The sequence below is a fragment of the Neodiprion virginianus genome, chromosome 3 (genome assembly GCF_021901495.1).
Source record: "Neodiprion virginianus isolate iyNeoVirg1 chromosome 3, iyNeoVirg1.1, whole genome shotgun sequence".
NCBI classification, from domain to species: domain Eukaryota; kingdom Metazoa; phylum Arthropoda; class Insecta; order Hymenoptera; family Diprionidae; genus Neodiprion; species Neodiprion virginianus.
The window spans coordinates 4972255-4999734 of NC_060879.1; the positions used below are offsets into that span (position 1 = coordinate 4972255).

The 27480-nt window shown below is 38.5% G+C and overlaps 1 protein-coding gene across 3 annotated transcripts in view; it reads right to left on the reverse strand.

Moving 5' to 3' along the window:
* Positions 1-3739: 3739 nt before the first annotated feature.
* Positions 3740-27480, reverse strand: part of LOC124301176 (disintegrin and metalloproteinase domain-containing protein 10-like) — an 88163-nt gene continuing 64422 nt past the window's right edge. Inside the window, exons 8-18 of one of the 3 annotated variants that reach the window (XM_046755933.1) lie at positions 23055-23179; positions 19096-19224; positions 18058-18226; positions 14054-14223; positions 12443-12610; positions 11062-11189; positions 10665-10779; positions 10438-10572; positions 10111-10153; positions 9006-9242; positions 8176-8309 (exon numbers count right to left, since the gene is read on the reverse strand). In XM_046755933.1, coding sequence (XP_046611889.1) covers positions 9046-9242; positions 10111-10153; positions 10438-10572; positions 10665-10779; positions 11062-11189; positions 12443-12610; positions 14054-14223; positions 18058-18226; positions 19096-19224; positions 23055-23179 — 1379 coding nt within the window. In that variant the 3' untranslated portion in view covers positions 8176-8309; positions 9006-9045. Of the gene's footprint in view, positions 8310-9005; positions 9243-10110; positions 10154-10437; positions 10573-10664; positions 10780-11061; positions 11190-12442; positions 12611-14053; positions 14224-18057; positions 18227-19095; positions 19225-23054; positions 23180-27480 lie in introns of all 3 variants that reach the window. The other 2 variants (XM_046755931.1, XM_046755932.1) reach the window with 2 other exon arrangements.

A 27480-nucleotide genomic window follows, 5' to 3' on the forward strand; every position in this document is an offset into this window, starting at 1 on the left:
GACTTGTTTTTCGATTTCTAATCGTTTCAGCTGATTCCAGGCAATTTTCGGACATTTCAAGTGACTTCCAATCGATATCTCCTTCGAAACGCCTTATGCAGAGTATGCTTTGCGATATCAAGAATTGAATATTACACGCGTAAAAGTTAGTAAGAACGTTACACACCTGGAGCACCTGTAATACGTGGCAATTCTTCACCGCAGGGCCGGAAAATTTCTTTCGTTGACAAATTATCCCGGGAGGAATGTTACCATCTAGCTCGTAAATTCAACGCATTAGTATCAGCGAGGCGGAAGAAGAAGAAGAAGAAGAAGAAGGAGAGGAAGAAGGGAGGCGGTTCGCCGCTCGTCGCTAGGGAACTAAGGGAACCTGCTGCTCGCTCGTTCGCTTTACTTACCAACCCCCGTTCCGTGCACAGGGCGCATCCCTCCGAAGTAGGTTGTAGGTAGGTACGTCAACTCCATCGAGATAACCTTCAGCTTCGAAGCAAAACTTTAAACTTCGCTTCCCTTTACCCCTGGCACAGAAACGGCTCCGATTACCCCCTCTGTGCGTAGGTTTGCATTATATGTATACATAACTTATATACATGCATATATATATATATATATAATATGTATATATATATATATACATATAGTATACCTTATACACGCGCCCTTACGAAACTTCGAGCCGGTATGACAAATTGGACGACGTTATTTATCGCCCCGCCTGCTTCTCTGCTCCGTTATGCGTGTATAATCTCATATACATATATATATTATAATATAATACATGTGCCTACTGCATGTATGTATGTATTACATAACTTAACGGGTATACGTATTACGTAAGAAATTTTGGTCCCCAATTTGATAACGTTGCGTTTCTTTCTTCGTTCGTTCAATCTTTACGCTGTATGTTTACGCTGAGAAAAATGACATTTGTTACAGTAACTAGAAAAATTGAGTAAAACAGGTATCGTTGAAAAAAAAGTGTTTGAATATTGTTGGAATTAGGAAAAACGAGGTACGCCTAACCATTTTGCGCTATCGTAGATCCTTTTTTGGCGATTGTGGTAAAAATGAAAATGGTTAAGGACTGAACGGTAAACGGAAATAAAAATTTCTCTCAGTGTATGTTACATTAGAGTGACTGAAGAAAAAAAGTCTTTAGTTTTTTTTGTTTTTTTTTTTTACTTCCACCAGCCGCAACTCAAGTTTGCGATACAAAATAAAACACCATGCGTCGTTTCAGACTCTGCAAGAAATTATAAGTGGTCGCAAAATCGAGTTTTTGATTTCCCATATAAATAAAACGTAGACGACTTGACAAATATCCTTTCACGAAATACGATGTGTTGGATAGACTTTCTGTTTCTCCTGAAATGTTTTGTACGCAACTTAAAATTAGTTATAGTAACTTGACATGGAATTCTTTTTTTTTTTCAAACCTTTTCCCTTTTTTATTTGAATTTATTTTCTTCTCGTTATTCAAGATCAAATTTTTGTATCTTTCATCGAACAGTTATCTCCGTTATTCTCTATCGATTACCATTATTAGGTATCCAGAATCACTTTGATTGAAAAACTTCAAATTTGATAATCACAGTATCAGAATCTTTCGAAATGATCGCAATTTTTCTATTAAACAGTTATGTTCACCTTGATATTTTTATTTGCTGTTTTTCTACCTAACTTGTTCATCCATTACAGAATTTTACCCGAGTTATTTACGGAAATGACGTTATTTTTATTAAAAAATCGTATCTTGTTTCTGCGACGAATTTAAAAATTTCATCAAACCTCGTCCCGAACCCGTCAAGTGAACGGAATGTTGAACGATGTTATATTTTTTAATTTTCATTTCTCCCTTCTTCACTCCCTAACGACTGTTTCAGTGGTGAAATTTTAGCGAAATATGTGGCCAAGCAGAAGAGGAGGTAGAGGATAGACGGGGAACGAGTGGCGGCTAGGCTGGTTTAACGCGAGCGCTAAAATTTGATTAATTGTTCGAAGCAAATATACGTTGTACGTACTATATCGGTTCACCCTTGTATAACGTATTTAACGATGCAATTTACACTTGCCGCAGGTTCAACGACCGTCCCTGCAAATTTCCCACGTGTTGTATGTGTAATACACGTACGCATGCGCATCTCTATCCCTACACGTATACCTGGGACGACTGAAAGTAGGGTTATGTTTGAAAATTTTTTTTCCGTGCATAAAACTGAATTTTATCGGAAAACCGTTACGTATCTTTCAAACCGTGACATTTTATCCGTGTCGTGTGTAAATTTGGTATTGAAAAATTTCAAACGGTAAAATAGGTAGAGTCGTTTTTCTGGGACGTGTTTTTGTTGATAGCGTTTGCGGCACCAGACGTGCTTCCGCCATTTTTTTTTTTTTCTGAAAAAAAATTATATACGTATATACGTATCTTGAAGTAGATAGATAAAACTAGTAATTATCGAGCCGGATTTTAAAAATTCAATTTTTTCTGACCGTGGCAGTGTATGGAATACAATAGGCGATTTAGTGCCTCAGAATTATTAGGGCTTATGATGAAACCAAAAGAAAAAAATAAAATAAATATACTATGCCAAGTATCGAAAAAAAGGCTCGACGTGTACTAGATTATTGTGCGAAACCTAACTGTGCAAAACTAGATCCTGATCGGTCCAGTAGTCGCGGAAATATTTCTGGTACCGATTGTGAAAACACGGTTTTGAAACCCTTTAAAGTCTTCTTGTTGTCCGTATGTTCGCCAATAACTCAAGAAGTACTGAACCAATTTTCATTCTAATTTTTTCTGTCGATAGCTGGAACTTCTGACCAGATTTTAGGCTACATTTCGTTACAACGAGATCGAAAGTTTTTGAGATATAACGATATTTGTAAGCGAAGTCGAAACAGGATCGCGCTCACTTATAACGCGAACGCTGACTAAACTTGATATCATCAATCTTCGTTCAAATATCTTCAATTTTAAGCAAGATTGTTTTTGACTGAACAGAATTTTCATTTTGTTAAATTAAATTTTGATGCGGGCGGACCCGCGACGGGCTACTAGTGATATTATACGAAAGGTCCGTCGTCTGCTAAAATACAAGAGCAGTTTTTTGCCAGGGTGGCCAACCGTCGTGAATGTAACCTCAAAAATATTCCATCATTCGTTATGTATTCATGTATTGAAGCAAAGAGTTTCTAGTTTTTGACTAAAGAAATTGTAACGTACATATTTGTGTCGGAAAGAATTTTAAAGAGAAAATCACAAATACTCTTTGCTTTTTTGTATTTGACAGTTTTTTTTCTACCTTCTTGATTTATCGTATTTGTTATTGTTCATGTTCTCGAATGGTCCTTAATTTTTTACTTTAATTATAACACTACTTAATACACGCATATAATACAGGTACTTACCTATTAGGTATGTTTTGTCCAGCGGTTTTTGGATGAATCAATGTAACACGTTGTAAAGGTTGAATTGCGTTTATAATTTCAATGTTTTATTAGTCGAGTGTCTGTGTGTGTGTGTGTGTATGTGTGTTTGATACATACAATTTATGGATGATTATATATTATACAGCCTTCTCTCTTACTTCGTTAATAATATTATTACTTTATATAGCGTTATTCATACGATCAGTTTAGTTTTTCATTTTCAATTATTTACATACAAAGTCCGTGTAAAAATACAGGAGCCCGAAATTTTGCGTTAATTTTTTTCCTGCTACTAGTTTTTTATTTTTTTTTTCGTATTCTGTTGGTGCATTTTTATTTTCTTCTTCTTCCCTAATCAATCGCGTACATATTACAATAGCATTTGTACAAGTATTATATATATATACATAATATATGTATACGTTACATATGATGCATATTGTATGTATAATATATAGTTGCTATAGTTTGTTGTTGAACCTCAGACGGACTTTGTTCGTAACGTCGATCTATTTCTCGTCGAGTTACAATATTGTGATGTGTCATTTTAGAAGTGTTTTTCTCTGCCTTTCCTTATTCCTGCTTTAAGTACTTTTTTATCTGTTTCTTGACTCGGTATAATATATTTCTTAATTCATTCAACCTTCAAACGAATTGCCAGCAATTCGACAGATTCACGGGATTAAATTTAACAATCATCGCGAAATTACAATAAAACAATCAGTGATTAGTGAGTATTACAAGATAATAAAAATCACTACTCTGCCTGTTTCGCTTCAGTTACAATTCAAAGGAAATGAAATCGGTACATGAATATTGAAGTTTCACGTGTATCGTCCGATATCGTAGTCGATCTTTTTACACATATCATTATAATTCTTACCTATGCTATAATAGATATACAAGGATATTATGTAATAAATTTTATATAGTATTCAATACGTTTATTTATGTTTGTATTTATTGTTTCCTATATGTGTATCATGTATAATATGCGAACGAGGCAGACTGTCGTGTCTCTCGTATAATCGGTACATAATCATGTCGAATTTAAATATTTATATACATGTATATATATATATATATATATATATACATAAATGAACAATGTTATATACATGGTACATACAATATGATATAGGAAATAGATTGGAAGACAATTCGCAAAATATGGAATGTTAGTTACGATTTCGTTTTTCTATTTTTTTTTTTTAAATTCCATTTTACATTTATAATTTTTTGAATCCGTTGAGAAATATCGATTCAGAAATAAAAAATGGAGACTAAAACTGTCCGTCAGTGAGGGAATTAATTATTTACACAGAACGGAGCGTTGACTGTGCAGATTATTAATTTTTATTAACGAAGCAATAAAACGTGTGGATTAACGTACGATATATACACCGTTTGCCAAATGATCGTGCCGCATGAATTTTGCAATCATAAAACGACGATATTAAACACACCTCGTAAAATCTAGAAATGATCACAATCCTCGATATATGTAATATACGTATCGAGAGAATTAAGAGGAAGAAATATATCATTGGCATTACTAAAATAAAAAGTAATTTCAACGTTGTTAATTCAATCACAGCGATCTGACGAAAAGTTCAGTTTTTTTTTTCTATTCTCCTCCGTTGTTCTCCTCCAAAATTATAAAACTGCAGCGTGTAAATTTCGGAGGGAATTTTTCAACCGTAATATCCAAATCCTTTATTTTATCTCTACGTATACGATAATGTTTGCTCTCCGTTCTTTATTTTGTCTTTACCGCCTGTTGCCTTTAACACTCTTCTCTCGTCACTGTCTAATTAATTAAATCTGTGGGCCGTGTGTGTTATCAGAGCGAAAGGACTAATGAGTATCGAATTCGCTGAGAGGCTGCCCGGTATCAAAGAACGCATTAATTTCAAATTAATTACAGGTATTATATTTCGACGGGGCGGGTGAATCTGATTGAACTAACGTTTCACCGTGATCCAATTACGTGTGAATATTGCTCACAAATATATATCTGTATAAATTATAAATTATCATTCGTGTATTTGATGCAGGGATGAAGAATTTTTAATTCGTGTAAAATGTGCATTTCTCACGAAATGTGGAGAAATTTTCGTTATTTGTAAATTTTCACCGCTAGTCCGTCGGTGCAGTTTGCGATTCTCGATCCCACCAACCCAACAGAACTTTTCCAATTACTTCGGTAACGAGGTTAAAACTAGAATCTAGCTGGTATAATATCGCGTATATAAGCTGACTTTATACCTTCCAGATTTCAACCCCTCCACGTTGCCCACAAGTCTATGGTTGTAATATACGTATGTGATTCAAATATTCGGTACGAATTCGGTGAAACTCGCCAATTCGACCGCGGTCCGAAATTCAAAGGAAAAATTAAACGGACGGGAGGAAAAAAACTGGGACGTGATTCGTGGTTAAGAAGCGATATTTTTGCCAGGATTTTACATTTAGCTGGGCGTTTCTACGAACTATAGATATATTCGCAAAAAATCTATAAATCATTCGGAAAATTGACAAAGTTATGCGTGAAGTAAATTTTCGCTGATAATTTTCAAACTCGCTGCTCCATTTTCAAAGTAAATAAAAATTTCGTAAAGCTTTCTTAAGAGTTTTTCAATTTAGATTTTCGATCAACGGAAATTCATGGGTATCAATTTTTTATTTAACACTTCCTGAATCAGTCTTCAGGAATTCTTCTGAAATTCACACCATTGGATGAAAATATAAAAAAAAAAATTAAAAGAAGGAAAATAAAATTGAGAACATCGAGCTACGGAAGGATTCGATTACATATATATGTGTATAATTTTTATACGACACAGTCGGAGCATCGATATTATATTCCGTACGATAATTTCGAGTCTTATTTATGTTTTTTTTTTTTTTTTTTAGTACATGTCGAAGTATAAGGACATATTATATTAAACCACCATAACTATAATTAACAGTTGATTCACGTCTGCCTCATAATCGAACTAAGAACGGACAGAGTAGAACGCGGAGAATACAACGATTTTATTTACAATTTTCAAAAAATATATAATATGTATATACTATACATACACTCAACTCCTCCGTTCATGCGCTCGGCATATAAATTTTCTTATACACATATAGTTACGATGTATGTGTAGTTAAATACTCATAAGGGTTTCTGCTGCACGTTATAATTATCGTTTTAAGTAGTATTTGGTTAAAGTTCACAATGTACATTTATTAATCGTCGTTAACGCCGTTATTTACATCCTTGTCGATGGCACTCGACGCTTTTAAAAACCACAACAAGCACCACAAGCTTCGCATTTATCGTAATATCGATAATTCTTATTACAATACAACTACACGTATATACAAGGAAATATCATATCACATGTACATACCAGGATCACATTTTTCTCGGTTATTTCAAACTATAAACACCGAACTGGAATGCATCGATGTTTAACATATATTTTCGCAAGTCCATTGTCGTTATTATACGATAATTATTTTTAAATTGTTCGCACATTATCGTCACGTTTATAGATTATGTTGGATGTTTTCACTTCACTCGCGATCAGTCGTACAATAGCACTTTTGTTTTTCATCAAAAATTTAGTTGATATTCAGATTTCCGATGGTGAACCGTTTCATCAACTATCGATAATCAACACTTTAAATTCTTTCCACCTTCCGATCATTTTAGGTGCACGTATAATTATTATATATATTATCGAGTAGAGGAATACAGTTGGTTCACATGGTATATATATATATACATTTTTTTTTTGAGATTTTCCCTTCATTTTTTACTCGTTCAAACTTTTATTTCATTCTCAACTACTTTTTCCCTCGCAAAAAGTTCTTCTACTTTACCCTCATGGAAATAAAATTAAAAACATATCAACGTATTATCGATAGTCTTCCGAGAGGAACAATAACAGAACAGAACAAAAGGAAAAACGAAACATCGACGATCACCGCGTCGCTGAGACATCGGCAACGCGAGATAAAGGGGGCAGGGGTCACGCGTTATCGGTAAAAAGAAATTCGCATTCGGAAAGCAGTACCTCAAGATCCGACGGGACGGTGTGGAGGTCCGAATTGGCGGCGTGATCCGGCGCCGAGACGTTGGCAGGTTTGGTCGCTGTGCGCTGCTTGGTCCTTGCGTGCTTCGTTTTACCTGGCGTGGTCCGGATGAGAACCCCTGTCCGAGGCGCACCGGTCCGACAGGGGGCAGCGTGAGCGGCGCCGGTGGCGCCAACTTTGTCAGCCTTGCGAAGCTTGACGCTGAACTTGAACGGCGGCTTGTAGACAACCTGCAGCCGCACTCTGTCGCTCTTCTCGCTGCTTCTGGCGATGGATCCGAGACTCCGAGCCTTCGGGTCAGTCGGTCGTCGCAACGTAACTTGCCGCGTTCGACCCGTCGCGTTTCTGCCACCTCCACCCGACGTCAGACCCGCAGGAGTCGACTTGCTTTTAGGCAGGCAGGACGGCTCCTCGGCTCTACCCTGCGATGCCATCAGCCAGGATCGTACCTTGTTCTTTGGGTCTGAGTCGGCTATCGAAGTCGTCGTGTCGTTTTCCGCCTGAGCCGCCGAGTAGTCGATCACCTCTTTCTTTTTTCGACGCTTCTTGTTCAGTCCGTTGTTTATGTTGTTGTTGGACTCCGCCGAACCCTGGACCTTTTCCTTAGACGTCTTCTTCCCTCGAACTCCCGACGCCAGTAACACCTCAGCGACTCGTTTACGCGAACTCACCTCATCTATCGCTGTCACTGTCCCCGGTGATCCTGCACCCGGAACCACTAACGCCACAGCCGCCGCCGCTGCCACTGCCGCTGCCCCTTCCGGGGCTACTCTCTTCTTTTTTCCAACCTTTGACCGTCAAACAATCCATTAATTTGGACCCTGTATCGGGCCTCTGACGGATATTGGGGTGGGAAGTCATTGGGAAGATGGAGAACGGGATTCGGATTGAACATCAATGGAGAACTCGCCTGGGATTTGGAAACTTCAGGATTAAATTTTACTCGTTATGGTGACAGTGGTAAGTGTCATACTTCGAAACGAACGCTATATAATCATTGAACGAACAGTTCGATACACTCGCCGTTTTCATTCTGAATCTCGACTGGAGACCAAATGGGAAGTTCGGAATTTAATTTGACTCCACTAAGTAACGAGTTTAGGATCAGTGTTCCAGAAGCAAGCTGATGAACGTGTTTCTACGCCACAGTTATAAGTGTGACCCTTCGAAATGAAAACGGCAGTGACGAATGAACAGAAACCTTTGAATCTACAATTGTATACACTCGCCATGTTCGTTCTAAATCTGAATATGCACGTGTTGATGACCAAAAAAGTACTTCGGGAGATCGATCTGCTAGAAACATGCTAATGAAAGTGCTTCTACGAAGCTGTCATAACGGTCGCACGTTTCGCAGAAAAGGCAAACAACGCAAGGAAATGAACACCAGCCATTGAATGAACAGTTTAATGCACTCGAAATATTCAATCTGGACATTGTTCATCCACTGTCGTCTTCGGTTTGCACGAACTGGGAGCTTTTACCTTTGGTGCTTTCTCCTTGGAGACCGAAGTCACATTCTTGTTATGCTTCCGGCGCCGTCTCTTCTCTCTGACCTTCCGGCTCAACGGAAGTTTCGCCCTGACCGCTGGTGGATGAACCGTGACTCCCCCCTCTCCTTCCGGTGGTAGACGTACCGTCTCCGTCGTTGAGCTGTGGATTATCGTTACCGATTTCAACTTGAGATCGGGCCGCTTCCCCAACAGTTTCGTGCTCGCCACCTGTCGAGACATTCAATATCGTTGAGAGAATTCACGGCAAAGAAGCGGAACAAAAAATTAATACAAACATCAAACCTAATGAGATAAAAGCATGGTTAACTTGATTACGCGGCTTCGATGGACGGTATGGGTGTGGAGTGGAAAATTCTAGCATTAAACGAGCTTTATTTTTCTACTTTCTTTCTCTGCCGACGGTATAAGCTGAAAAATAAGCTAACGAAGCCACTGAGACGTAATCTTGAATCGATCAGGATTGTTCGAGCCAATTTTCCGACGAGGATTAGCGAAGTGAACTTGGAACTTTTCGTGTCAACCGAACCAACTTTCTTCTCTTCTTCGCTCATCTTTCTTCTCTATCACATTGGGTTTCACAAACTTTTCTGTGTAGGACTAGGTTTAATAGCGAAGAGAATATTATTCATCTCTCAACTAGATGCAAAGTTTACCCAGAACAATTTTCCAGTAAACTAGATGACAAAAAATGGGTATTGTTTTCTACCGACGAAATACTGATCATAGTATAGGTAAATTGGCAATCATGATAGATGTTTATTCAAGTTCACATTACGAATGAAGGAGCTTAACGAGCTTCTACGAAGTGATTTGGAGGTTTTTGCCGCAAGTGCTGATATTTTGCGATTCGAGGAGCTAATTGTTGATCGGGTTACTACTTAGCTCACTGTTTATCAGTGAGAAATAATCAGTAATTTTGGTACATACGTTATGGACGTATTTGATCGGGTTAAGGTCAAGACGGTGGCAAAGACGATGATCAAAGTGTTTACTGCTAGCCTAGAATCTTTAAGACACAACTGCAATACAGGGAAAATTATCAGGTTCGACTCCAAGTCTAATCGCAATCACTTACTGCACTTTTCGCAATTCTTCGGTGAACTCTTCTCCGTTCTTCTCTAAATCGGGCAAAAGGGTGACAAAAAATATTCGCAAAAGGATCGTTAAAGTATCGATGAAAGTCTTTTAGAATATAGATATCATTTGGATTGATAATTTTTTTTTTTTTTGCGGTATGAGATCCGGTCGAATTCACTTGCAGTGAGACTTGGAAAGGATTGAAATTACTCGAAGCGAAAACTTCTTGGAAGACTTGGATGTTCTCGAAATGTCTCACGACTTGAAATGAATTCGAAGGACTTGTCCGCAGGTATCAGAACTGTTATGAAAGTTGAATACGAACCAGAAGAGCGATTGCAGCAAGAACTATGAGCGCCACTGCGTACCAATGATCGGCTACCCATCGTTTAAACGATGCGAGACTTTCATCGGAGAGAAGGAGCTTCCTGAGAGTAGCCAGAGGGCCGCTCGGATCGACCTTTAACAACACAAAAAGGATAAAGGGAGGTTAAGAACTTCTTCGCGAGTCGAAGTAGCCGCCTCGAGATACGCTCCGCGTCGTAAAATTACCTCTCTGCATTTCTGAAACACATCGCAGTATCCGTTGTAGTCATTGCAGGGTGTTCCAGGCTTGGAAAACATGTCCGGAATATCGTAGGGCCGTTTGTTCCAGTCGAAGGACGAACTGCGGAAGTAAAACTAGGTGGTGAATTGAGAAATGGTAAAAGGTGAGAAGAGCCTTGGATGGTTTTTAAAAAACTACGAAAACTCAAAGGCCAACGATGTTTGCACCAATTTTGTTTTCATTCTCTATCGGGGTTTTTTTTCGCATGAAAGATCATCGGGAATCCATGAAAACGTGCTCTCGACGTTTTCGTTGCTTTTTCGCAAAAACCATCGGCTCGCTTTTTCATAAATTTCGACTCAGTTTTGAATCATGGCGGATAATTGGTCGAGGATGACTAACAGGCAAGGCTTATTCTCGCCAGGCTCTCTGCAGCAGAGTTCACAGGCCTTCGTGGGTGGATCGGTTGGCCCTGGAATGCACTGACAAGATTCCAGTCCGTAGGCGAGGCAGATACTCCCCGTGCACTCCTGAAACGTATTTTAAAACGGTCTTGTTTAGCCTCGGTTTTCAACGATCCATTCTCACGTGTTCTTCGCGCGTATCTCGTGCACAATTTTACGGACTGTCCGAAGAATAGTGTAACAAAAAAAAAAAAAAAATTCAGAAGAACATGGCGTTAATTTGCAGAGGGAAAATGTGACAGCGGCTTAAAACTTGCCAACCTTTTAGCGTCTCAGGAATCTTCTATAGCACGTTGTATCGAAGCGGAAAAAATAAAAATTAACGAAGAAGGTGAAGGTACAGTTTTCGTTTTACGAGATTCCATCGATCAGGAATTTATACATGACTTACAATTAAAGCTAACCTGATGTAAAGAATTTTAAATTTCTTTAAAAAAATAATAATCAAGGTCATGTAGTACTCCCAGCTCTACCGACCGAGCACTCATCTCTTTTCTTCTCATACATTAAATAAACAAATGAACGAAAAGAGTTCAAATTGTGTCGCTCTTTTCTAACGGAATTCAGAAAAGTAAGTCATATCCCGAAGATCGTCAAAAAAAAAGACAACGAGTGGCTGACTTTTTTTTTGGAATTTAATATGGTGAAAAAAAGGGTGAGTTTTCTCGGTCGGTAAAGATAGGACACTAATAAACGACTTTGATAAGTTATATTTATTTCCGTGGTGATGAAGCGAATCAGCCACAGCTGGATTGAGAAAATTATCGGCAACCCAGATCGCTGGGAGGATTAATTAAGATCGACAAGTTCTACCGTTCCTCCATTATACTTTTAGCAAAGCTTAAAGCACGAAGCTGTGATTCTGAAGTTATAAGTTGTAAGAGGAATAAGAAAAAGGAGGAGAAGAAATTTGTGGTTATTGAACGAACTGTCACCCTGTTCGGTGACAATAAGCTTCGACCTAATTCCTGCACTTTGTAAGAACTCTCCGACAAAGCTTCTATGGAAGTGAACCGCGAGCCGAGGTCCGCGAGTCGGAGAAAACGGGTTGACGCGGTCAGTAGGAGCTTTTCTTCTACGTCTCTCTTTTTTTCTCACTTCTTTGTTTTTTCTTCATTTTTTTTTTATTTGTTTCAATTTTGTCTTTTCATTCCATCTCCTTTTTTTTTTTTTTTGTTTTCCTTTTCACTCAAATAATTACCGTACGATTTCAGGCTCAGGTTTGTACCGAAAACGCATTCGGTTCGACGATTTTAACGTGTGAAGAGTAGAAATAGAAGAAAAATAAAAATAAAAAATTGTTTAAAGATCAAACTCACCCCCATAAAGCAGACCAGCTCGTCGTTGCAGACCGTCTTGTTCAGCTTGTTGATAGACGGTGGACAATGCGGTACACGACCGTCGCAGAAACTTGCATCTCTGCACCCGTTGTCATCCCTGCACTTGACATTGAACTGCAGTTTGCATTCGGTTGTGCAGCATGGGCCCTGTGCAAAAGAAATTAATTTCACCTTACTTGTTACGATGGGTTTTTCATCGAGTTTCTACAAGATGGTTGATGATACCAGAATAAAAAAATTTATAGATTCATAATTACTTTTGTCGTTAAAAAAAAAAAAAAAAAATGAAGAAGAAAAATAGTGAAACAATTTTCAATTTTTACTAACAGTTGCATAAACGATCGGTCAACTCTCTTCGTCCGAATTAGCGATTCAAAATTTTATTTTTCCCTTGCTAAATACAGATTAATTTACCGAAATTCTACTCGATAAAGTTTATTTTGTTCTCTAGACGCAATTTGTATGTTTCAAAGTAACGGTTGAAAGCGATAAAATTTTATCGACGAAATTTTAATAATGATGAAGAAAATAAAAGTAAATAAATGAAACACTCCTCGGGGCGTTTTGCGAAACGTTGAATTTACAGCAAACGTGTACGATATAAAGTGTAAAAGGCTGACGCTGCTCCAGACGAGTTGGAAAATATAATGAAAAAAAAAAAAAATGGGCAATCACAAATAGAGAATACGTGAAATAGAAAACGCGTATCGTTTTACTCGAGTTTGAAATTTACCGGCAGGGATGAAACGGGATAAATGTATCGTTCGGCAGTTTTACAGAAGGCATTAATACTGCATCCACTGGAGTATCTGAAGCGCGTAGTGCAGACGTTGAGCGAATTCTAAGGGTTGTAAAGACATTGAGCTTTACGTATAACAGAAAATTGAATCGAGAAACTCGATAGGTGTATAATACGCTGTGAGCGTTGTCGAGATGGAAAATATTCTTGAGGTAATATATTAGACGTGTAAATTTTACACGTGAAGTATTTTACGCCAACTCGAAGAATGATGTTTCAGATTTTTCTCTCAAACCGTTACTTTTTTGCACAAATTTTTCAAAGATCCAAACAGAATAACATTTTTGATATTTTCAAAAATTCTTCGAATTCATACATTTTTACGCACGAAGCGTATGATTACGTGATTGATGATAGATTTAAAAATATTGATAATTGCTAAGAAAAATAACAAATGAAGCAAATTTGGAAATTTTAGTTTCTAAGAATTCGGTCTAATAAATATTTTAAAAAAAGTTTCCAGTTCCGGATTTCGCCTCAAACAATCGTCTTTGATCTAAGATCGATTTTCGAGAGTCGTTTCGTAAATTTCAAAAGTGCAATTCAGTTTTTCATCTTTAATTTTAATCGTTTGCGATAAAAAATTAAAATGGTTAAGGACTGAGCGGTAACCGGAACTGACAAATTTCTCTCAGTGTACATAGAGTTAGTAAAGTGGTATAAAAAATGACGAAGGAAATAAAAAAAATGGCGAGAGAAAAATCATTTGCAGAGTTGGGGTTGAACATTCCGTGTTGTATAACGTTAACCGAAACGAGACAGTGAAGAATATGCGGGGAACAATCCCTAACCTGACTGGGACTGCAAATCGAGCCGGGAGTAAGTCGGCAGGGAGTTTCTTCGGCGGGTGGATAACGACGCTGAGGGAAGCAGCAGGAATCTCTGCAATCTTCTTCCCAGCCGCAGTCGCACTCCTCGCCTTCCTCGACGACGCCGTTTCCGCAGAGGGAAGCTTGGGGCTCTGTAAAAGAAAACAAGTATGCATGGAACAAGGAAAAAAAAAAAAACAAGAACGAAATTAAAGATAAAACGGAATCGGGACGAGGAAAATTCCGGGCTGAGGGACTCCCTCTATCTCGGCTAATAACTCAACGGGAAGATAGAAGGGGGGGGGGGGGGGGGTAGAACTTGAAAGGAAAATTATAGAAGCCGAAGCCAAAGTTGTTTTTAATTCGGTTACGACAACGAATGGATCATAGTTATCCAATTTCCATCAAACTTATTAGCCTGCCTCCAGAGCCACGGGACCAAACTGACTTTATGAAAAAAGTTTTCTTTCACTGATTAGTCGAGTTATGTCGCTCCTCCTTCGGATCCGGTTTTTAACCGAGCAACTTATTTAGGGCAATGAAAACTTCCCGAGTCTTTTCCCCCCCCCCCTGGAATTTTTAACGATAACGCAATATGCCGCGTCGTCCTAACTTTGTTGGGGGAATTTCGAACCTTCGAATAAAGTTTGAACAAAAAATGAGCGACGAATCCATCGTTGAAATTTCGAAATTGACTATTTCTCATCCTCAGCTCAACGAACGTTTGATCTGCACTACAGACTGCAGTCACTCGATAAACTCGACCTTTGTCTAGAAAGCTTTTCCGATCTTCAAAGAAGCTTCGCTGCTCTCTGCCTGTGGAGAGTTGAATAATCGTCGCCTTTGCTTTTTATCTCTAAAAAGGAAACGAAATACCCGCCTTTTTTTTGCTCTTCCGTCAATAGTAGCTTCAAGCTTCGTGTTATCACCGCGGATCGAAACTGCGAGTTCTCTTTCGCGCTCTGCTAAATCTTTGCTTTTACGATATCGTTATCTGTGGGACATGTCGAATTTTTTCTCAAATTTCAATTTGAGCAAAACAGGTATAAATCATTGATTGTGTTTCCTTAATAAACGTGACACGAGTAATTTGAAAGCCCAAGAATTGCGATTTGCTTCCATTGAAATGAGAAAAAAAAAAAAAACAAAAAAACTTAGGTTACGTAGTGATAAAATGGCGCCGAAAATCAAGCTCTGACGTCATTGGGGACATTTTCCAATAACCACACGTGAGATTTCTCGGTGATAGCGGAAAGACGCCGGGCGTCGAATAGATTGGATTAGCCCTTGCACGGACAAGCTTTCACTCTCATCTCTATCCTGCGGGGTCCTGCGAAAGGTTCTTAGAATTTGAATTTCTTCCCTGCATCCGTGATTTGATCTCGCCTCTTCGCGCCTTAATTCTCCTCGGGGTTTCCGCCATTTCCCGAAAGGCGGCCACCGCACAATGTACATTGTAGGGGATAAAGTTATATCTCGTACCTGCGTGTAAGCCGCGCTCTTATCTTTTTCGAAATCTTTCCCGTATGGCGGTGAGAATTCAATTACGCTCACGTCTAAAGTCGATTGTCACCGTGTAAGAATTGGAATTTCGTAATTCGTCGACTTTTCCACATAATTTTCAGGGTCCGAATGATATTTATTAATTTTTTTCTAGGTAATTGTTCGAACGATCCAGACGTTCGAATATATTAACGTTTATTTTCCACTTTCCCGTATTTCAAAGCTTTTGAATAATTTAGAAATAGTCTTTCTTCTTCATTCTAACTTCTAGAATCGAAGAATTACGCTTTGGGTTAATTTCACATTACAAAAAGTAAAAGATTTTAAGGCGCAAAAGTTACGAGGCATCTTTTTTTTTTTTCAAAACGGTTCTAGTCCTATAGAAAAAAAAACACACACACACACACACACACATTCAATGTTTCATGAGCTACATTTTTAGTTCTGATTGATTTCTCCAGCTAATTTAGAACGCGGGATTTGGGTATGCGGTTTTTTTTTTTTTTTTCAGAAACGACAAGAAGAAGAAATTCTGTGAGAATCAATTTTCTACGGTCGAAAAATGAAAGAAGACGTTCACTTTGACGTTGATTTGGTGTAAAATCGATGTAGATTATACATATATATATATATATATAAATATCAGACGCTAAGCCTTTCGATTATCGGGTGAACGCTGTTTTCAATCTCTGGAATTCGCTGCAGTATTCGAAAAGAGGGAGAGGATTGGATATTGGAAAAAGGGTTGAGCATAACAGACATGGTGAAAGGCGAGAGAAATGATAAAAAGGTATACGCTGATTTGGGATTGGCGTGAGTTTCGAAAAGGGCGTAATCGGAATAGCCGGGGGGGGAGGGGGTGGGAAATTTTTTTCTTTCTATCTCTTATTTTTTTTTTGTGGTTTTTTTTTTTTTTTTTTTTTTACAAATTTATAGCCGCCCTCGTCAAGCCTGCGTGTGAAACTGCGTTAATTGAATTTCAAAGTAACAAGTGTTTTCCCTTCCCTCTTTCGAATCTTCCGCCCCTCGATACGAGGGGTTAATTGAATTTCCAACCGAACGAACATCGCGCTTTGGAGAAAGGAGGCCGACGGATGGATTGAAGGGTGGATGGATGGACGGATGGATGGATATGAGTTGTAAGGATTTAAATTCTCAGCTTGGAAATTGTCAACTTATCGCGGGTGACGAGCGGGAATAATTGACATCCTTTTTTTCCCGCGACATAAAGAACGGGATTTTCAGCCTTCCAAGGATGAGTGGTCGTCTGGACCGTGTGAATCAAAAGTTACAAGAGACAAAAAAAAAAAAAAAACAAAAACGTTAGAAAAATCTTCACCAATATATTTTTCGCAACAATGGTAGCGAAAGGGAATAAAATAATATCATCTGTATTGCGTAATAGAAATGAATATTGACTAATTCGAATAACACGAGAGTACAAGATACAAACATTTTTAAATGATATTTTCTAGTAAGAACCTTTGAAATTATGAAAACTCTGGTGTTTTTATTTATTTTCTTTATTTTTTCAACCCGATTCTGACTTTTTTAAGATTATTTTATTCGCTACAGAGATCTCCAGAGACTGATTGAAATTTTTTTGTAATTACGATACGACAAATTCATAGTTCGTCAGTAATTATATTTGTACGTTGTAAGTTTCATCTCTCCAGTAAGAGATTTCGTGAATGTGTGAGAATATTATAAAAAATCCTCGAGTTTAATCATTTTCAACATTCCAATTATCAAAACCATTTCTCAAATTGTTGGTAAATATATCTTAGCTTGTGTTATTCAAATTTTCGCATGTAACAAAGGACATGTTAATTTAATCGCGTTCACTATACAAAATCATTAGGATAAATTGTAACATTGCTAAAGATTTTTCAACCGACATTTTCTGACCGAATGGAATTTATAAACGATGCGATATTTAGTAACGATACGTAAGATAAAAGTTCATTGTTGCGCAATTTCAAAATAACTTTCGATAGGTTGACTTTTCGAAATATGTATGACTATGTTTTGGTCGTTACGGTTTACCAAAAATCAGAAAATCCTGAAGAGGTGCGAAGTAACGATTGTTTCCTAAGCTTGCTTCGTTACATCAACGTTACTTACTACTAAATTTAACCTAATAATTTTCTCTCTTCCTAACCGAATATTCAGACGATTCATCCTCTGAAACCTCCGCCGACTGCGTGCGAAGCTTCTTGCGCAGTGCACCAGACAAAACCGATAAAGCTGATTCGACGGTATCGATTATACAATATTCCGTACAATTACTGGCCAATTACGGCGGGACGAAACGACGAAATATTTTTCCCCCCATCTTCGTGCAGTCGCGGAGATAAGAGGACCGAATATTTAGCGCGAGCTTTTTTCCTCTGATTTTTTTATCGGGCATTTTTTCTTTTTTTTTTCACCTTTCTCCCTCCGCAACGCGTCATTATTATAATGCGGCTGAAATTCCTCCTTACCCGTGAAGCATCCCTTCGGGGAACGCGCCTTGGTGTTTAGGACCGGATTGATCGCGCTTATGCTGCAGGGGCTGAAACGGTTGTTATTTTTCTTATCTCCGCTGGTGGCGCGCGCGAACATTATGAAGTTTCCGTCCTCCCCTCCTGGTGTGCACTGTTCCGGATCGTGCTGCAACATATGTCACGACGGATTAAAATCTCACTTTTCCTCCTTGCCCGAGATTGAATCGGTACTGGGACAAGAGGCAACAGAAATAATAACCCAAAGGGAAATTTATCGTGGCAAAAATAACTCGCACAAAAATAATTCGCTACAAAATTATGATACTTGACATTCAATTTAATTCAATTTAATTGAATGCGATTCAATCTGATTTATCAATCGTTTTTCATGGGTTATTTTTGTCTTGGATTATTTTTGTTTGACTTATTTTTATTTGTGTTATTTATAACAGGTCATGTTGTGTATGAGTTATTTCTTTCAGGTTATTTGTGTTCCGGTTATTTTTGTCACAGGTTGACTTTCGTCATAGGTTATTTTTGACTTGGATTATTTTTGTTCTAGGTTAGTTTTGTTTCGATTATTCATGACAGGTCATATCTGTATGGGTTATTTTTGTTTTAAATTATTTTTGTCTTGGATTATTTTTGTTTCAGGTTATTTTTGTCTTGTGTTATTTTTGTCTTAGGTTATTCTTGTTTTAGGTTATTTTTGTTGATTTTTTGGTTGATTTTTTCATGGCTTATTTTTGTCTTGGGTTATGTTTGTTCGGCTTATGTTTTTTCGGGTTATCGGTTACAAGTTATTTTTGTATCGTTTATCTTTACACGGATTATTGAGGTCGATCACCATTCGAATCGAGGGCATTGGCGAATGGAAGTTTTCAGAGGCAGGGTGAAACGCCGTAAAACATTTTATCTTGAAGTGGATTTTTCGGATTAGAAAACGCGAGACGAGTCGCAAATATTACCCCATCGTGACGCGTGACGCCGTTGTTTTTTTATTGTTTTTTAAATTTTTTTTTTTTTCTCACTCACCGGCGATCCGAAGTTGTGACCAATTTCGTGAGCCAACGTGACGTGAGAAACCGCCGGTGGCACGTGTTTTCCGTAGTTTAACAACGTCACGATACCGGTATTCAGAGATTTCATGCTTCCCCGATAATGCTGCAACACAAAAATATCATGTGAAATTTCAGTGATCAGAAATGCTTCAGAATTCAATCATCAACTTCAAATATTAAATAATGATAGATGGACAATCCTTAGAGTTTCCTAACAACCTCGCTGCTTCTCAAATTTGCGATTCTTACTGGATATAATTCCGATCGTTTTATAGCCACGATTTCTCCTCTATCTTAAAATCAAGCACGCTGTGAGGGAAAAAAATCTTTGACCGCTCTGATTTTTTCGTTATACGAAATAATTAATTTAATTCTATACCTACGGAAGTAAATAATTTTTTTTAATCGATCGGAGTTTCGTCGATATTAACAGAACGATGCAAGTTCGTTGACATCGTTATCTGTAATTATTTCATAAAATTGGTCAAAATCATTTTCATTTAATCAGATCATTTACTACACTTCGTAGCTATCCCTTGTCAAATTAATTCACTTTAAGTCAAATAGAATTCAATGACTTCTTATTGTTAGAATTAAAAAACGGGTTATACAGCCCAATTTGAGAGATTGTATTTTTCTATTTTACTCAGTGTAGCTGTGAGGTCGTAAGTCCGATTAAACAAAAACGGCTTTATCAATGTCGAGTCATTCGTGAATAACTTTAACTCTAACTTTCATTCAAATATCGACGTGAACTCCAGATTCTCAGATTAAAAATATTCGTATTTTCTACTCTCGCCTTCTCTCTGTTTCCCGCGTTGCTGCTTTTTACACCCTGAAAACAAGTAACCGGGGCGTGAAACGAGGAAAATGTCACCTTGCCTTGAATCGCGTGGGTTTTAAACCTGACGGGAGGATTTAGCCCGTTGAACCTTAGCGAGGAGAAGGTAAACGCCTCGTCGCTTATTATTGCACGATAAGCGATACGATACGGCGGATGGTGTGCACCTACATTCATGATATACATTTCACGTCAAATTAGCCAAACGAGGTTTGAATAAATGAGAACGCGGCTCGCATCCCACGCAGAACGCGTCTAAAATTTTCGCTCAACGTAAAAAGACGTTAATAATTACAGGTGTCATTTATTTTACTCTTCGCTAACCTCCGATTTCTAACTTTGGAACTTTTATACGCAGAGTGAATTTCTAACGACTGCACGGCATGTCGTCTGCTAAAACTTTATGCGCACGCGCTATAATCCGGGAACCGCTGTCGTCAGGGCGACCAACTGTCAATAACCTCAAATATTTTTACCGTCGTGAGTTGAACGCGAGTCAATTTATTGCGCACGCGCCGTAATCCGAGAACAGCTGTTTGCCAGGGTGACCAACCGTCATAAATGTAACCTCAAAAATTTTGACAGTTTAACCCACAACCGAGGTCACGCTTATGAGTTTACACTTGTGACGGTTGGTTGCCATGGTAAACAGTTGCTCTCTTGGATCGCAGCGCGTGCGCGTTTGACTTTAGCAGACGACGGACCGTGCAGTCGTTAGGAATTCACCGTTCATGTATTCACTTGTTCACCTACAAATACGCCGCTGTGTCAGTCGTCGGTTAGTCTCCAAAGCAGGTCCAAAACTCCCGTCTCACTTTCCGTCAGAGCAAATAAGAAGAAGTAGAATAAAGTCGAAAAGGACATAAATAAGAAGGCGGGCAGGAGTTTTATTTGCTATCGCGTAACTAAATCTCTCCGGTATTTTCTTGCAGTCTACTTTTTCCCTTCTCTCTTTCTCTCTTTCACTTTTCTCTCTCTCTATATATATATATATATATATATATGTATACAGTAACACCGACGTGTGATCTGCGTGTATTTATTTACCTGTCCACCGGCTTTTCCACCACCACAAATGCACAGCTTGATATACTCGGCTATACGTCTCTATCGTCGTTTCGATATGGTATGTATAATATCTTTACACGTTTCGACGATATTCAAACCTCTGCTCTGCGGACTTGCCGATCGGTGCACAAAAACGTCAATTCTTGCTACGCTTTTCGTTCTGTATCCCGCTGCCACGATGCAAACGGTTTTTATTCTGTATGACGTGGCGATATTGAATCGAGATTTGAACTACCGAGAGAAATCTATAAAAGCGCGGGTGAATGTAAGGAGAGGAGGACAGTGGCTGAGAATAATGAATTCCAAACACAAACGGCACACTTATTTCGTGCACGATTTTTGATATCTTATCAGACATGAAAATCAAGGTCTTATGGGACGTACATTCTCAACAAAAAGTTAGTCTCGGTGAGAATATTGAATACTTCGCGATGAGAACAAATCTGATAAACATCAATCACAACCAAGTCGATGAGATAGTTCGTCTTGAATAATAATAATAATAATAATAATAATGTAAAAAAGTTGTTAATAAATTGTTTGAACAAAAATTCGTGTAACAAATCTCTAGTGAAATTTGTTTTATTTTATATAAAATGAATTCATTTATTTTTCCGAATAAATATGAATTTTTTTAGAATTTTTGGCGATTTTGAAAAAACTCGTTTTTGTAAATTTTTTAACGTTCTACTTGTGAAACTATTCGTTCCATGTCTCTAGAACTCGTTCAGTGCAATGTACAATCATTTTACGAAAACCAATCCAAGTTTAACAACTTGTCATCCGTTTTTCAAAATTGAAAAAATTCTTGACAAAGGGTTTGTTTCAAAATCGCCGAAAATTCAACAAAAATTCACAGGTATTCAGAAGAATCAGTGAATTCATTTTAAACGAAATAAAGAAAAATTTCACTAGAGATTTGTTGCACAGATTTTTGTTTAAAAAATTTATTAACAAACATTTTGACATTATTCTTACTGAAAACGCATTATTTTATCAACTTGGTTGTGATTGATTTTTTTTTCAGATTCTTATCTCATCGCGAAAAGTTCAATATTCTCACCGAGGCTCACTTTTTGTTGGGAATATACGTCCTGTGAGACCTTAATTTACGATATGCCATATAAAAAATCAGTTAATTCAGGGTTTGAACAGTGAAAGTAACGTCGATTGAATTAAATTTGACGAAAAGAATCTCTGCTTTATATAGTAAGAAGAAAAAATAAAAATTTCACGTTAATTCGAATGAAGAAACTTCAGCTGTCGATTCACCTTTGAAAACGTTGTAGGATTTGTGTTTAGTTATCTAACAGTGAGACCGTATTGTTTGTATTTAATTCTGTAAGATTTACCTAAAATGCATCCCCAGTAGCGCAAAAATATTTTTTCTTCAATATTAAGCATAAGTTTATCAATATCAACTACAATTCTGATTTTATATCCAACGATTTTCGTGTTTACAGGAAATTTCGAGAGAATTGCTTTGGAAAAAAAAAGAGTCATCAACCGTCGGAATTGGACCAACTAACGGTAAGTTGTTTTTGATTTGAAAAAAAGAACGCAACAACCTAAACCATCAATCGAATATCCGCGAATTATTCCACGTCATTCGGTCAATGAATATAAATTTCGCATCGCGCGTTTTGACTCGATTTCTAAAAAAGTGCGAGAATCTATAAATATTCATAGCTACTAGAGTGGTAGCAAGATATGTCAAAGACGGACATTCTTAACGATCAAAATAAATCATTAAAAAGTTGAAATTATTTGCAGGTCGTCTTTTACGATCTGAAAGATGTTGGCAAGTTTTCCTCGTGTACAAATTTCTTTATGGTGGCTTATATAATTAAATACTCGATAAAGTTTTCTCTCCGTTGTCTCCCTCCTTTTTTCTCCTCGTCGACCGTTTCGTCTCCTCCTTTGGAGTCCGCCGCCACAATGTAAAACAAAGAAAGAAACCAAAAAAAAAAAGAAAAAAAAAACCACACAACTACGCGTAAAACGATTAGCTTCTTCGTACTTACTCCGTTCTTCTCGCAGACTCCACCGGCGTTCTTCAAATCCCCTGTCCAAGCCAGACCCAGTGTACCCATCTCAAAGTCCCTGTAGGTGAACATGTAGGCTAAGCAAAACGCGTCGTAATCCTCCTCTGGAACAGAAGAAACGTCGAGAAACGACGCGTGAGAACTATACTAACGAGGAAGAGATTTCCCTTCCCATCGCCGTTTTCCTCTTTCGACGTCCTCCGTAAAAACCTCCGAAATAACGCGGCTCGGGACGAATCGGCACACCAATTTTTTCTAGCACATGGGACCAGCCATCGGTGGTCGAACAGATGAGCGAAGAGAAGCCGAAGAAATTGCAGAACTCCATCTACGCGTTATGCCCCGAATGAGTAAACCCGGATTCTTGTTTATGTTACGATCATCGAGAAGCAGGTTCTGTTTGGCCGATGTAAGTGGTTGCCGGTAGAAGCCGTAAACCGTTGACGAATAATAAAAGTCTGTACCCGTGAAATTCAGGGAGGGTGTTTTTGTACGATGGAAATATGTACACGTATGCCTGTATGTACAGGTGTACGTATGCTTCCAGAGGGTATAAATTGAATCGGGCCAGGGACATTACGACGCGTTATAACCGAGGGAAAGATGTCGCCTTTTATATGTTCGACGAGATCGGATCGGATCGGATCGGATGAAATCGAATCGAGCCGATGAAGGTAGAGGGTGAAATCCGGAGGTGCAGGGTACTTGCTGCAAACAAGAAAACGCGCCACTTCTATCACCACGTCGTGTCTGACGATAAGAAAAACTATTCAGCTTCCCGGCTTTCCCCACTATAGATAAACGACGGTACCGCACGTGTGGTTTGGTTAAGGAGATTTCAAATATTTCATCAATCTTCGTGGTTTGCGCGTCATCGAACTTGTCTGCTTGTGTCTCTGAATTTTCATCTCGTCACGCAGCTGTGAATTTGTTCGTATACCCCGATTTCAATTCTGTTCAGCCGGGCAGATGCTTCGAGTTGGTAATTTTATCAGTGGAAGTCACACGTCGCTACATGATCGACTAAATTTGCGCGGGTTAACGTAATTGGTATTGGAAGATCAAACGAGGTAACGACCGGTAAAGTTGAAGCAAAGTAATAATCAAATCCGTGCAGATATGACGAGTCGAGTGAACGGAACAAGTAAGGAAAAACAAGGATTTCGAGGATTGTGATATTAAAGAAACACCCCCGCAGCATAGACAGTCAAATCTAATTCTAAATTTCATCTCGTAGAGCATTAAATTATCCCTCTTTACCCGTACCTCGTGTATAATGTAATTTTACCCGGGGAAACGGAAATGACGAGAGGAAGGAAGGAGGTTGGGGATGGGGGTTGGCGTCTCGGCTACGACGTTGGTGGTGGTGGTGGTGGTGGTGGTCGTACACCAGCGTCGAAACGCGGAACGAGGATGCAGACGCGCGGTCGCCGGCTGCGAGAGACGATCATTTGCTCGAACTGTGACTATCCGAGGGTGCAGAACTCGTGGAAGCCGGGTGGCGGGGATGTAAAGGACAAAGGGAATAAGGGAATAAGAGAGCCGGGAGTACGCTCTCGGGGAACGACGTGGGGCACCCGGTCTGCCGAGACTTCGTCATTTCCGCCCGTCAACCGAATAACCGCCGCTCCATATCTCGTGGCCTCCGGTAACCATGGAGTCGGCGAGTCGTTTATCCAATCCCCGCTGTATTCGTTAGTTCAGATTTTAAACGACTCTTACGCCGTGATCGAGAGATCGGCATCTATCAATTTTTCCAAGCCTCATGAAATCGTGCCAGAATCCCGCTAGCACCATCTTGTTATGTTGAACCGATTTGGAAGTGAGTGTCATAGGAAATTGGAGTTGGTTCTATACAGTGTAGCTGACTCCAAAGTCACTTTGTGCATCATTCTTGGTTGATCCGGGTCACCTCAAGCTACTTCATTCGTTGATTACTTTGATCATTGAATGAATAACTTACGTTAAACTGATTTGAAAGTATCATAGGAGCTTAGAGTTGGTTCTGTACAGTGTAGCTGACTTCAAAGTCAATTTTTGAGTCATTTTTGGTTGAACTGGGTTACCTCTAGTTAGTTTCTTCATTCAAGTTACCTCAAATCAGTGACAAATTGAGTCAGTAATTTCACATTGATTCAAGTTTTCTCAAGAGACTCGAATTTATCTCAAGTGACTTTGAGTTAATTCACGTGAAGTTACAGTTACTTCAAGTGATCACGAGTTCATTGATTCGAGTTAACTTCAACTGACTTTAAGTGCGGTGGAGTAACTTCAAATTGATCGAGCTTTGTCTTAAGCAACCTCAGGTGACTGACTCCACGTGACTTTGTGCGACTTCAAGGCACTTGAACTGTCCTTACGCGAATGAAAATCGTTTCGCAGAATTTTCAACGAATGGTCACGATATTTAGTGACGTTGGAACGAGCGTCAATTTTTTAGCACACTGCGTTTTACTATTCCTTGTCATTCTTCTCGAAACTGGCATTATTATTATTATTACTCTTCTGAAAAGGAAAAACATACCAAATGGACTCACAGAAGTGTGATAAAAAAATGTGCGCGAAGAAAGATTTCGTTATTCTGTTTTTATTATTCTTCTTTCTCCTTTCTACCTTTCTTAACGTATCTGTAGTTCCTTTCGTTTTTCCCTTTTACTTTGAATTATTACCCCTGGGAAAGTAACATAATCCCAAGTTCAAAGGTATAGTATTACGTAAAGCGAGGGACTTTGCCGCGCGTTTGAAGTCCTTATGATTTTCCCTACGGAGGATCGCCGAAAGGAATTGAAGGTCGACGAAGAGTCAAGGGGGAGGGAAAATTTCCCGAAGAAATCATGTGTTGCTGGGATAAATGATCTGTTCTGTAGCCAGTATAAGTTTTTATCGTTTAATGTACCCCACAGGCACGTGTAATAAATTCTGTAACATTTTCCTCTCTACTAAACATACTGATGGGTAATTAACTAACGAGACGTTTCCGATCTAGCGCTTTAAAGACTCCTCTTCAATTTTCCAATAATTAGTTGTCACTTTTTTCCCTTTGAAGCGAAAAATTGCCGTCGAATTCACAGATTCCAGAAGTGAATTGGCGATCGATGATGTTTAGGACGACTCTCTTTTCCAGCGAGTAAAGAAAGAATTGATCCGTAATTCGAATATATCATCAAGAATCCTAAAAAAACATCCAGACACCGTGAATTCAAACACGTATGCCGTATGCTTGAGTGATTCGTTGTTAGCTGAAAATTCGTAAATTTGGCAGACGCGCAGCTGCTTTTGTCGCAAAGAAAGCTCTCCTTTTCCCTTGTATTGCTCTGGCAAATTTTTGGCTGCGTTTAGAGCTGAGGGTTGGTTCTGATTCTCCGGGTCGGCCGTCAATAAATGAGAAATGCCTGCAGACTCGGCCGGTTTCATCCTCCGCGACCGTTTCAAACCCCTCGTGGTATTCCCGGCACGTTTGCAATACAAACCCCAGACAGGGACTTCCTTCGCTGTCCCTGTCCGTTGGCCTGGCTAACCTCCCTGGAAAACTCACTCTCCCAATCTTTCTCTTTCTCTATCTCTCTCTCTCTCTCTCTCTCTCTCTCTCTCTCTCTCTCTTTTTACTCGGTAATATATTTTTATATATCCCTCGCCCAGGCCTCAGAGACCAGTCGCGTTCTCCACGATACGTAAAAATAAAACGATCGTATTCGATACAGCTTCGCGAATTTTTACCCCACGATGTCATTTAATTTCGACGGACCCCATGATCATGTGCTGCAGAAGAACTTTGTTGATTAGAAACGGTTCGTGAGACTTGAAAACACCTGAAAAGAAGGCCTTTGACTAGTCCATGAACATTTGCGTGATTTATCGTCATATATTGTGTTGAGACTTGAAAGAAATTTTGGAATCTTTCGAATTAATTCAAATGATCTCAACCGTTTACGAAAGCTAATTCAAGTGGCTTCGAAACACTTTAAGATACTTAGAGATGCCGAATGATCTCAAAAGACTTGGATTAACTAAAAAATTGTATTTCACGCGTGATTTAGAAAAAGTTTGCATAACTTCACGGTATTGTCTTCGGAGAAATTAAATTCGAACATTTTGGTGACTAGTAATTTTTCTAAAAAGTTTTTCTTGCAAATAATTTCAATTGAATAAAATTAAATTAAAACATAATGTACGAAACTGACGGTTAAATTTATGATTTCAAACACAATCTGTAGAAGAATATTCTGTAAAACAATATTCTCCTGTAGAATAATTCACGTAGGCTTACTTATGACGTGAATCTCGAATTCTTTTCTCCATGAATGTATCCTGTAAAAAAATATTACCGTAGAAACTAGTCTGTATTCTCTCTGTAGAAATGATTTCCGTATAACATCGAACCGCATTCCTTGAAGTGACTTCTGTT